The 13,306-nt window shown below is 41.1% G+C and overlaps 1 protein-coding gene across 3 annotated transcripts in view; it reads left to right on the top strand.

The window, feature by feature from the left end:
* AMBRA1 (autophagy and beclin 1 regulator 1) overlaps positions 1-13,306 on the top strand; it is a 129,087-nt gene that overhangs the window by 39,136 nt on the left and 76,645 nt on the right. For 2 of the 3 annotated variants that reach the window (XM_033062963.2, XM_033062961.2), the window contains 2 exons: positions 11,263-11,346; positions 11,900-12,000. In XM_033062963.2, the coding sequence (XP_032918854.1) occupies positions 11,263-11,346; positions 11,900-12,000 (185 nt within the window). The remainder of the gene's footprint in view (positions 1-11,262; positions 11,347-11,899; positions 12,001-13,306) is intronic. The other variant, XM_033062962.2, reaches the window with a different exon arrangement.

Raw genomic sequence — 13,306 nt, 5'->3', positions numbered from 1 at the left:
AATTGCCTTGGTACTTTCTTTCTAATCTGGCTAATATAATTGTAAATAACCTCTTTTGGTTTCCCAGAATTAGGAGAAAGATGTAAGTGACATTAAATATCAATCAGTTTTACTATACATAGAGCACTGGGCAAGGAGTAAAACCCTTGTGCAGGATGCCTGTGAGACAAACCTTCCTCTGCTTTCATATTTTATGGAATTCTGAGGTTTTTTCCCTCTTCAAAAATTAATTTTGTCTTTTTTCAGTTCTGTTTACCTAATGGCCTAGTAAGGGACATCAAAAACTTGACCTGTGCACTGTGTGCTTATGGCCTCTAAATTTAAGTTAAAGTCTCTCCTGTGTCTCAGTCAAGGGTGAATTCATTCATAAATACATGTAGTTTGTGATGACAGTAGAAGTAGTGTTGGTATTAGAATCTGAATAGTGGTTTTTGTAGGTGTTAGTAATATCCTTCTTTTGCACCAGCTTTTCTGGACAGGGGAGGAGGAGGAAGACACTCTATGCCTGTGTTTTTCAGTCTAATAAGCTGTTCCCTCTCTACATGTGCTCCCTGTGTTTAACCTGTCACTGTCGTCATCTTACTGCTTATTGAGTGCAACTGTCAACTGTAAACTTAGTCATGTCTACATAAAAGCATTTAATACAGTTTGTAATATATATACAGACTGTAATATTAGGTTGTTACCAGGTAGATTGATATGAGTGGGTTTTAAGGTTAGCTTTAGTAGAATCCTAAGCTAAAATGAAAAGGCTTCCTGAGATGTGGAATAAGAATCTCTGAATGAAGAATGACATCACTTTAGTCTTCCAGCATAACTGGTAAAAATAGGTTCTTTATAGACAAATTATACATGTTGAACTTCCTGATTTCAAGTTCTTATTTGATTATCTTATGTTTGCGTCACATAGTAAATTTAGATCTTTTAAAACTGAACTACTTTCTTTTGAGTTTTTCAAGAATTTTGATTTGGTCTCTCCTATAGACTTCCTTTTGTCTAGAACAGCTCTCTGATGTTGATGACTGTGGGTGATGCTTCTTGGACTCCTTGGACAGTGCAATCTCATTTCTTTCATTTGTAATTCTGAATTTGTCACCATAATCAGAATGTGAAGGTGTTTCTGTAGGTGAATTTTGGCCATCTATGCCCCTTTTTGTCTGCAGTAGCTATGGGAACAAATACAGAAATAGAGATTTATGTCATCTGTCAGACTGAAAAGCAGATATATGGGACAGTGCACCAGCTCTGAAAGCCTGAATCAAACCCTTCACTAGAGTTCAAAAAAGGCTTTCAAGCTAAGGCTAAAGGTGTGACTGTGGCTGACTCCTCTGTCTACTTCCGCGAGTGGGCTGCCTGACTGAATACAGATGTGAAGGATCGTGGAGATTACACTCTTTTCATGTCTCCAGCTTTTCCGTCTTCTGTTTTATCCTTTCTCCTTCCTCGTAGGAGAGTTTGTGCTGGCATGGATCCACTCAGTTGTGCGTTGTCACAGGCTGGGAAGGTCTTTATTGTGTCTCTATAACAAGATGGGCTTCACCTCAAAGGCCTGAAGTCTTGTTTTAGTGCTTCATCTATTTAATTTTTTTTCTTGACACCACAAGCATCCAGACAGAAAATACGAGAACTGTAGGCACTGTTTTGCTGAGACCCTAATGGGCCTTCTAGTTTTGTTGGAAGCAGGCTCATGCTTTGCAAAGATGATTGATCACCTAAGGAAAGCTTACAAGATTCAGAGTGATGTTGTTTGGCTTTATTTATCACTTTAAAATTCTTCTGTTCAAGGCATGCTTTGGACAAGAGTTGGGGTTTCTCAGATGGGCATCTTACAAGGGTCTCCTCATAAGTACGTAAAATTCATGAGTAGCTGTCATACTTGCCTCCTGCCATTTTTGATTGTTTTATTAACACTGTCTTGGCAAGAACTGCCAAACCTAAATTCTTCCAACAACCTCTTGCTTGAAAGGTTCTAAGATCGCAACCTGCCAGCCAACTGCCACTGTATTGAAGCTGCAAGTCTTACTTCCAGTGTCTTGTATGTAACTTTCATTCATTTTGGAGAATAGTGTGGTAGATTCTTTTGGGCCTTTTCTATAGTTGTAATGTTTGCTTTGGAAGTCTGGTTTGTGCTCCACTTCAAGCTGACATTCTGGTTTAACCTTCTGTATTAAGAAGAAAAGTGCATGTCTGATTAGACATTTGTGTGAGATATCCAGACAATCACCCTTCTTTCGGAAAGTCTTCATTTAAAGTACAGTAATTTCACGATCACAAGCCGCACCGTTTTGACTAAAATTTTGCTCCCACCCTGGAAATGCGGCTTACACTCAGGAGCGGCCGATATGTGAATAATTTTCTGACATTTACAACCCCGGAAGTGCAAACTGAGGTACCGAGTCGAGCAACCTGCCAGTAAAACCCGGGACTTTGTGATTGTTACACATTGGTTATCCTGTTGCACCGCAGGTGGAGCCGGCTCTGTGCAGGCAGCGCAGGGGGTGGGGAAGGCGGGAGACTCCCTCCTTCAGGCAACGCAGCCCAGGGGAGGCAGGGGGCTTCCTCCTGCTGACCCCGCAGCTCGGGGGGAAGCAGGGGGCTCCCGTCCCCTCCTGCCGCCGCTGCCGTGGGTGCCAGCGGGCTCCTTCCCCTCCTGCTGCTGCGGGAGCGGGGGGCCTCCATCCCCGCCTCCCACCACCGCTGCGGGTGCCGGCGGGCTCTGTGCCCCCCTGCCACCGCGCGCTGGGCCGGGGCGAGCGAGCCCAGCAGCAGCAGCGGCCGGCCCTGAGCGGCAGCGCCGAGCTGGGCCACCTGGCCCAGCCCCGAGCCCTCACAGCCCGAGCCGAGCCAGTAAACCCTACCATGCCCCAATTCTGTTACTATTTGGCAAGTTTGTTGCACGCGGGTCCTCCCTGAGAACGGCAGAGCGGCTTATACTCAGGTGCAGCTTGTGTATGGACAAAGAATGAAATGTTTGCCAACACCTGGCGATGCGGCTTATAGTCAGTGTGGCTTGTAATCATGAAATTACTGTATATTTTGTTGTTAGCTTCTTTAGGAACCTTGACAGGGGAACTGATGATTAGTAACTGTCTGGACGAACTCATGTCTGAATTAACATTATGCAATGGGAGAGAAAAGGAAAGACAATGGCTGTGGCAATGTGGTTGCTCAGTAGTGTGTATTTGGGTAGTAGGTTTGGTTGTGGATTCTGTTCTCTGTATTGCCCCTCAAGTGGAATGGTAGAAGTGAGTTTCGAGCAGGGATTTGTGTGTCATGATAAGAATAAGCTTGTATTTTGCTTGATGCCTGAGACAGAAAGATTTTGGAAGTTTGAGTGAAGGGAGAGGTTGGAGGTTGCCAATTACTGAAATAACTTCTTTCTTACCCTTGTGACAGAAGTCCATGTGTGTGTTTAAATCCAGTCTCTGCCATTTTAGTCTGACTCTATCACTGTTTGCTATACACACAGTGCAGTGGGAGTGGGACTTAGCTGCAACAGTGCAATCAATTCACTGTGCACCTTCTGACTTCCCTTAGCACACCAACTACTAAGAACACATGGGTAGAACTTGGACTCTTTGCAAAGTCTTGGTCTTTACTGCCCTCCCTCACAGCTGCCACCATGCACTCATGTATTTCAGAGTGTTTTTTGTCCTTTCTGATAACCTTCAGTTTCTGCAAAAGAAACTTCTTCAAATAGTAGCCAGGTTTTCTTGGCAGGAGAAAGGAAAAATTGGAATGATTGAAGCTTTTTTGTGACACTTTAAATAATATAGAGCTTTTAATCTACAGCTCTAGAACGCTGAGACAAGCTCTGTCATTGTGGAGAGAGAAGCATGAGGAATCCCAGAGGCAAAGAAAGATGTTTATTCTGTTAGGGGTCTGTGGGTTAAGGTGACACCTTAACCTTGCATGGATTGGATGCGAAGTCTTAAGCTGTCGTAGGACATAGTGAAGGTGGATAAGAGAGATGACTTGATCATGATAGCCTTTTGTTGTAGAGATAGTGGTATCATATTCAAACTACAATTTTTCTAAAGGCAATTAGACTGGGGTTTTTCATTTTTCTCCTTGCCGTTCTGGTGTTTACATCTGAAGTTAACAAATGACATATAGGAGATGTGACAATCTCAATAGGCTCTTCATGTCACTCAAGTGCCGATGGAAATGGATTTTTAGGATCCATGACAGGTCAGAAAATGTAGCTCTTTTTTCCTGGAAATCTTAGATGGGACTGTTTGTTACCTTGAGCGTCCACAAATAATGGCCTTGCTAGCAATTTGCTATTTTAGTTCACATAATGAAGGATCGCTATTTGTTTTAAGTATCTGTCTTTGTTTCTTTCTTCTCAGAGCTCCTTTATCTGTTTTTGTGGTTTTTCATCTGTCTTTGTTTCTTGCCTCATATGGCACTGCATCATTGTTTTTGATGAAGATAGGCCTTTTCAAAACTGGTTTTCAAAGCAGATGCAAATATGTGTAACTTGGTGGTCACTTTCTGGGTTTTCTTTCTTCTCTTCTAGACGTTTCTGAAGCAGTTACCACTGGGATGTTGCTTCCAGATGCACAGCAACTTAAGTTAACTGTATTCATCATCTTAAACACAGTTTCAGGCTAAGAAAGTTACATTTGCTGGATGAATGGAGTGATACTGAATCTATTCTTTTAACTTAATTTTTCAAGGGTTAGTTACTGTTAGCTTGTCTTGTGATCTACTTATAGTAGCCTGCAGCTTCACTTTCCCTATTCTTTTAATCTTTATCTTTCGCAACAGTCTTTTATATTACCCATATCTTGGTCATAATGTCTAGTAATGCTGCATCAAAGCGGTGAACAGGCAATAACTGTTTACTTGTAGCAGTACTGTAGGGTTTTGCTAACCTCTCCAGCATGATGTTACTTTACCATTAAGCCACATTCCAGCAAGGCAAATGTCTTCATATCAGGGTGCCTTTTAGAAAGGTGGCAGTTGCCGGAAAAGCTCCTTTTATACTCCATACTGTTGGTTGCCCGAGTCCATAGAAACAGTTTTGATGTCGAGATGGTACTTTTCAGTTTTTCTGCCAAATCTAAACTCTGTCCATTGTTTTTCTTTTGCTTTTTTTTTGTGTCTGTGCAACTCAGAAGTCAAACTAGGTTGCCTAGTAGGTGAAGTCCAGTGTTAGAGTAATTGGGAAGCAAGCTGTTACTGGTTTGTTGCTGGTCGTGCAAAGCGGTAGTGGTCTGCATTCTTGAAGCCCATAAGTCTAACAGATTAGCATTGCTTGTGAAGTCATGGTTTCAGTTCTGCTTCATTTGAAAGCATAACAGTGCAATATATTTTCTTTTTTAAAAGTGACAAAAGTTGATGCCTCCCTAGCTTTGTCTGGCTGCTGATGTTTCTGCTTTCTAATGATTCACTGTAGCTATGAAATGTATCAGTCTTACTCTAAAACAACATCATCTATTTGTGAGCCCACCACACAGCGAGGTGATTAAAGTAGAAATAACTGGATCATGCACCTAGAAAAAGTACTTCATTCTAGTTCCAAATCAGTCTTTCTCTGAAGCAGTTAATCCTTGGCATTTTCCAGGCAAGTACTGCTGTTTCTCTTGACCTCTCATATGTGATGCTTTTCTGAAACACTTGATCTTCTGAAGTGTCATTTTTAATCTTGTAAATACATTTTCCCCTGAATAGTGCTCTGAGAGGTAATCAAGGGTTTGTTTCTCTCTGGTCAGCAGAGCCATTAGTAACTCAGCAGTCTGCTGTTTTATAGGAAGTTTTAGTTGATGAGTAGGTGCACATTTTCTCTGGTGTTCCTTTCAAAAAGCTCCTAGTGAGACATTGGCCTTTCAGCCTTTGAAGAACACAGAATGATGGCAAACCTTGGGTGACTTGCCTAACTTCTTTATCAATTACTGTGTTAAAAATCTGTTCTAGTTCCTGTCTCTTCAGCTGGCCACCCTCACTCTGTGGTTTCTCTACTATTTTTATTCTTCAGTTATTTTTGACCTCCAGTGTTACACTTGGGACTTTGCTCTGCAATCATATGTTTAGCGCCAGGAAAGTCTTTTTGTGTAACAAATACACTTTTTTCCTTGTTTTTCTTGTTTCTTGTTGTTTCTTTCAGTTCTGCTTTGAGTACTTCTCCTTCAGGAATGGTCATATCTTTCAAAAATGGGTGCATAAGCATATAACTTTTATTTTTACCAGATTGTGTATGCTCTTTTAGATGCACTTTAAAAGAACCATAAGGTAGTCATTTTAATAGCTGTGGATGTCGGTATTGTACCCTTTTTGATAGAACCTATGCTCCTGACTTCCTTCTTTGTATCTACTTGTGGAAATAACTCTCTGCTTAGGTAAGTTGATGTCTTTAATGTTTCATCTTTAACATAATCCTGTTTTAGGTTTTAGGTGAGATAACACTTGTCCTCAGAGCCAGATGTAGGGTGGTCCCCTTTTTCTGGTTTGAGTTTGTAGCTTCTCCAAGACTTGAGGATTGTGGGTAAAATAGCACATATTGTATGGAACCTTTATTTTTGAATAAGACACTAGTCTAACTGATCCAGGAGATACTATTTTAGCTACTATGCCCCTGTGCAGAATTACAACCAACTTTAAGTGTGGCTTTTTCTTTTGTCTTCTAGGTTGCCTATATCTCACTAAAATATTCAGAATGACAGTGTTTTATTTATTTTGTATTTACCTCTCTATTTTGAGAGGCTTATTTACTAGAAGTGTTCCCATTTTTCTCTAAATTGATTTCTGTTAGATGCTCAAGATCCTACAGGATCAGACAGATTAAAAACTAAAGTGTTGATATCTGATACTTGCTACTTCTCTCAGTGGTGGAACTAGTAGCTAACTTTCTGTCATAGTGTTCCCAACACTGTATGTTACTTTACCCATCAGGATGGTGCTGGAAAGCAATTGACATATTCTTAGAATCACCAGCAAAAGTAATGTTCCCTTCATCATCTCTTTTTCCTACTTCTATACTTTTTGTAAAACAGTACACACTTTGTCTTATAGTACTGTGTAACCCTAGAAGAGCACACTCTTCTAAAGGTAAGTATCATCTGTTTCCATCCAAATCAGCTGTGAATCCTGTGAAGTGACTGGCAAGATTTCAGGATCTGCTTCTGCTTTAGTATGGCCAATTTAATATGACATCTTCCAGGAACCTATTTAGAGGATTTACAGTTAAACCTGACCAACCACTAAAGCCAAATAAGTTTGCAGCACCTTGTAACCTCCTCTGAGCTCTTGATAAGGCTTTGGGCTATTCCTGCCCTCTGTCCTATCTCCTCTGAAGTAACCTACTACAATTAACAAAAAAGAGTACAGCAGGTCAGTACAGATAGTTCACATTTTCTCAGTGCTTCAAACAATGGTTTTTTCTGCTACATGAAGATGGTGCAACTTCCAGTGTCAACCTTAAAAGGAAGTAATAGATGCCACTCAAACAATTATTTAGCATTTCTGTTGTATGTGAGTGTCTAACCTCTGCAATACGAATTTTGAATTGGATTGCATGAAATGTGATAAAATGCTGAAAATATGAAACAATTGACTTGGTGTGATATAATTTGATTTTTCTGAACTTGCATGGTTTACTGGCGCTGGCTTTGATAATTAAATGGCTTTTCAACATGGTCATTGTTGACCTAATTCTGTTGGCAGTGTAGTCAGTGGGAGTTTTAATATTGACTACAGTGGGGAACAGTTAGACCAACAGATTGCATTAGAAATCCCATGCTGTGTGTTTAATTTCACTTCCTGATACAACAATCTCTAAATATTAAAGTGAATTCTTGCCAAGACAGAAAAGCAGAACATGGCGCTTTTTTTTGTCCTTACTGTCTTCTGTATCCACTGTTATTAATGCAGTAACCATGTTACCAGATGAAAAAGAATGCCTTTTTCTCCAAACTTAAGGACATAAAATTTTATATCTCTTTCTCGGTTTTCAGAGCTGGCATTGCTGGTCCGTTAAATTTACATTGGTCAATTTTTTCTCTCAACAAGCAAACAAGACAATAGAAGAAAAATCCAAGGGGATTTGACTGTCTTATCCAATTTAGGATAAACTTGAATCCTTCTTATGCCCTGTTAAATGTCCGTCATTCTCCTGAATGTTTGGGAATTGCTTTCCTTTCATGCTCCATTGTAGGTTAGTGTTAATACTATTTCTCCCCTACCAGCTCTTATTCTCTGTTTAATTTGTCCCACCATGGTATCTGAACAAATGATGAATAACCTGAATTTTGAGTCAGACCTTAAAAGTTATTTTGACCATTTGTTGGTTCTTGCAGTTTTCCTGCTGAGACAAATTAGTCTGTTAATAATTAGAGTATTATGTTTCCGATGTCACCTTGCTGTGGTTTATTTCATTTACTTTAGCAAGGTTATTGAGTTGCTTTACAGAAGAGGCTTTTTTTATGTAGACGCAGACACACACACACACACTGAGGGATTTGCTTTCCATTTCTGCAGGTAATGTTAATTAAACTATCCACTGTGAATCATTAGCTAATGAATCTGTAGGTAGTTGACACTAAATAGAAAGTAGAGCATTAGATCTTCATCAGTGCTTTAGGGAGCCTTGGAAACTTCTGATTTCTTGCTGGAGTGCTTTACGATGGCACTGCAGTGTGCTAACATCTGCTCTCCTCCCTCTGTCAGCAGACTGTATGTAGTACAGAAATAACACAAAGTGCCACCATTTTCACTGATCTGTAGGGCGTTTTTTATTTTCCTTTTTAGAGGGTGCAGAAATAATCTTCATCTGGCACCAGGGCAATATCAGCAGTTCTAGCTTTACAACGCTAGACTAGACACTCTTGCATGTGGTTGTTATGCATGGGAGTTTAGATATAAATGACTCTATAAATTAGTAATTCAGAGTAATGTTTAGTAATATTCTTCTTTACCCCGGGGGAGTGTATCTTACACTTCTACTTACAGTAAATAAGAATTCTAGTGTTCTTGAAGGACAGCCACTGTTTCTTACTGCCTGCAGTCTGAGTTACAGGGCAGGTGGCCATTGGGATGTAGGTTTTAATTTTGTTTTTAGGGGATGTTGAAATTATATGTCTGTCTTTTGAATTAGTAGAGGCTGTCTCTGTCATCATGAAAACTGAAAAAAAAGCCTAGTCTATACTTTTCCCTTTTATCCATTTTTCCATATTGTCAGGAGATTGTGTGCACGGTAAATAAATAAGGAAGTACAGGATGGACTTCTCACATCAGAAAGTCACCTTGTAGAAAGAAAATGTGTCTGAAAATGTTTTTGTGGATGCTAAGACCTGTGTCTAGTGGCAATTTAACTTGAAAAATTAGTTCCTCTAGGTCTCTTGATTTAGTCTGTAGACTTTGCCCTTTTATCTCCTTTTGTTTGCTAGAGCTAATTCCTCATTCCTTTTAAAACCTGCTGCTGAGATTCTCTTCAGCTGGAGACTTCTCTAGAGTGTAGTCCTGCTGTTGTTCCTCTTGCTGATATTTGTCCATTTCAGAAGTATCTTCCAATTCTAGTAAATGTCTAAAGCAATTGCAAACCTGAAAATGGTTTCGTTGCTTTTCTCCCAGGGTTGCATATCAGTGTTGTTTCAAAAGCTGCTACATGGAGGTTTTAAAAAAGTGTTTCTTGTCTTCTGCTACCTCTTACTGTATGTGCCAAGATCTGGAACGTGACACTTCTTTTTCCTTTGGTCTTTTCTCTTTAGCAACAGAAGTTGATATGTCAGCACTCAAATTTACAGGATTCCTTCTATCTGCATTTAATAGGCTGGAGGCCTGTGATAAATTTTGCATTTCTGATCTCAGGAACCCTGCTGGTTACACAGAATCCTGAGGGTGAAGTGCATCTTTGGCTGTGAACTGCAAATGCTGTATCTACAGTGGGAGGAGAAATGGAAGCTTTGAGCTTGGATTTGGATCTGGTTTTGGTGAAATAGCTTGAAATGCTAACGAGCTTTGCAGAAGAACCTCTGCTTTTGTGTTCTTAGGTTCCTCAAGTGTGTGGGAAACAGCCACGTAATAGACTTTCTTCTCAACCCACGTTTCTTGCTCACTGACTTCAAAAAAGCAAAATGAAAAAAATTATAAAATGCACAGCTTGCTGGAGTGGGTTAGAAATGTCCTGCTAGTGCGTTGCATAAGGAATATTTATTTTCCTAGTGATTTCAAGGCTCTGCAAGTAATATTCTCCCCACAACTGCTTGGGAAGGAGACAGGGCTGCAATTACAGATGGGGATTTGGAATCTAGGGAGAACAGACTTGTTACTTGTGCAAGGTCATACAGAGAGTAAGTTTCTGAACAGAGAAGGAAGTGCTGTCAAGGTGTCTTTCAGAACTCCAGAGTCACTAATGGAGTCTCATTATTTTCCATGCAGTTTAATGCTGTATAATTGCAGGTCCCCTTGTGGCCTAGGAATACAATTTCAGGAATTTTGTGTGATGGGGATTCTGAAGGTCCTCCAGTTTGACCTCCTTCTTGTTGTACAGCTGTCATTACCAAAAGACAGGACTATCCATGAGTTTGTCTAGCTCCTATCTTGAGACTTGCAAGGATAGCAGTTCTGCAGCCTCTCTGTGAAGCCTGTTCAGTGCTGCACTGCCCTCCTGGGGAAGTGCCTTCCTGTGTCTGCTGTAGGACAATAGATGCTAGACCCTTTTCCCTCATTCCCCAAGGCCCAGACGTTTATTGCGAAAGAGAATGAGATGTTGTTAAGAAGGTGCAATTTCTGATTTAACTGGAAAAAGCTTATGAAAAATGAGATAGTTTTAAGATCTGATGGCACTTAAACTGGACCTTCAGGGAAGAAACGCAAAAGAATAGTCTGTAGATTAGTCTCTTTTGCCTGCACTTGTGGGAATGAAAATGTGAACTTCAGCAAATCTCTTTGATTGACAGAAGGTTCTTCTGAGGACTGGGGTGAGCTTACCTTTTGCTCTCCTGGTCAAAATTCTGTGTTTTTTTCTTTCATTTGCTCAGGTGCTGACATTGATTCATTGACTCCCTGTGGTTTTATTGATACTTTTGAGACATTGTCAGACAGTGAAGAAAGTGAACTTTAAGATTACCCTTATATAAAACTGTCAAGAGGATTTGGTACAGTTACTTGTGTGAATTTGAAACATCGGAAGCATAAGAACCATTAAATCTCTCTGGCATACTCAGGTTGACTGGGCGATGTCATTGGTGTTTTGTTTTCTTGGAAATTACTTTCATTACGTAGTATTTTTAATGTACAATGACTTTCTTTCTTTTGCTGAAGGGACAATGGAGACCGATCCAGGCACCGAGCTCCCCGGAATGCCCGCATGTCTGCACCGTCGCTGGGACGCTTTGTCCCAAGGTAAGACATCTGTGTGGAAGAGCAAAAGGAGTGGAAATCCTGGAGGTACCAGTTGCAGTACAGCTCACTGGTGCTTTCAGGTAGATTCCTTTTCTTGCACCGGGCTTCTTTATCCTTGGTTTGCAGTTTCTGGGACTGCTGGGATGGCATGTTAGTATGAGCTGCTCATCCTGTGGTGTTTGAAAGATACCATGGTCTTAGTGCTTTTTACTTACAGGTTGAGATCACAGTGTGAAGGCAGAATAGGAGGAGAAAAGAATCTGATTAGAGAGTCTCAGCACAATGTGCTGGTTTGAGATTAGGAAACTATTGTGGGTGGTAGAGGATTTGTTTAGTGCTGATCTTTGCAGCCACGTTGATCACAGGAGGACCTAATCCGTAATTTACTTTTTGTTTGAAGCAGGGAAGCGGTTGGCTAAGCAGAGGATTCCAACTTCCCTCTACTGTAGTCTGCTGGAACGTAGTCATATTTCCTCAAAGTAATTGCAATTACTCTTCAGGGCTGTAGTACACAGGATGGCTTTCTCCATGTTTCACTCTCTCTGTTTTGCAGACGCTTCTTGCTGCCAGAGTACTTGCCTTATGCTGGGATTTTCCATGAACGAGGACAGCCTGGCTTGGCCACCCATTCCTCTGTCAACAGGGTCTTGGCAGGTAATGCGATTTCCTTGTTTGCAGTAGTCATGTGTGTTAGTAGTGTTTTCTCATGAATCTGAGTAGAGAAGGATTTATGAGGAAAATTAATTCTGACTTTTGAGGTTTTGTGTAAGTTGTCTGAAGCAAGAGAAAGGACTGTTGGATTAATGTAGTAAGCTGTCATTCAAGTGCTTGAGCATTGCAGATTCTATGCTTCAGGTATATGTGTGGAAGAGTCTGCATGAATTTGGGATGGGTGTTAACAGTTCTCCCTTTATTTAACTTCTTTCCCTATTCCTAGATGTCTTTTTTTAAACAACCTGACAGACTAATGATCAGCTTGCTGCAGGTCCTTCTAATTGAATTATAGGGTGCCTTGTTCATGTTCCGGCTAGGAAGACGCACACAAGGCAATGTGGGATTCAATTAGGATCTTAATAAATGCATATTAAAAAACTCAGCTGCCATCACATACAGCACACAGGCATTTGGAAGTCTTAGAGGGCAAGCGGAGGTGGGAAGGGAGGTGGGGGAAAGAGGAGGAGGAGTATGGCAGTCTGGCAGTTCATGAATGAGATGGTTAAAGATGACACATATCTTGAGGGTGAGTCTTTTCTGACTGGGTCTGAGTTGCTCTGTAATTAACCCCGGTGCAGGGGAGTAATTTTGGAGCTTGGGGAAGAACAAAAGGTGATGTATGAACAGGTAGGTTGGGATGTGGTTTTCTTCCTTCCTTTAGGTAATCAGAGGACCATCCCTGAAAGGAGTGCTGAAAGGTTTCTCAAGAGGCTGCATGACCCCTTTACCTTTTCCTAAGGCACAATCATCCATGCCTAAGCCACTGTTGACAGGATTTATCTAACCTGTTTTTATTGGAGTTTTCCCAGTCATTTTGGGGTAGAACTGTTGCTGGTTTTGCAACGCTGGTTTAGTATGGCAGTGGTCTTGTCTTTGATAATAGATTTCCATCATCTTCCAGACTTCTGTGTCCCTGGACATTTTGGGTTAAGTGGTTCCTAGTGCTGTTGCAATAATTGTAACAACTCAGCCAGAGTCTCATGCAGAGCACCTCTGCTTGTATTTCTTAGGAAACAGTGGAGCTAACCTGTAGCATTAGCTGACGCATGTACTTGCCTGTGCTTGCTGCCTGTGTGGGCTTTGGCTGTTGGCACGTGGAAGCAGCACACTGGCAGAAAATTACTTGCTGCCAGGCAACACTGCAGAGATCTTGTGTCGCCCAGCTTTGCTGGAGACACCTGCCTTCATCCTTCCTCCAGGCCTCCTTGCAGTTTGCCTGTTCCATTGTGGCTGGGAAATAGCCTGG

This window comes from Catharus ustulatus, chromosome 6, assembly GCF_009819885.2.
Source record: "Catharus ustulatus isolate bCatUst1 chromosome 6, bCatUst1.pri.v2, whole genome shotgun sequence".
Lineage (NCBI taxonomy): Eukaryota > Metazoa > Chordata > Aves > Passeriformes > Turdidae > Catharus > Catharus ustulatus.
This window is presented reverse-complemented; position numbering and strand designations above follow the sequence as displayed.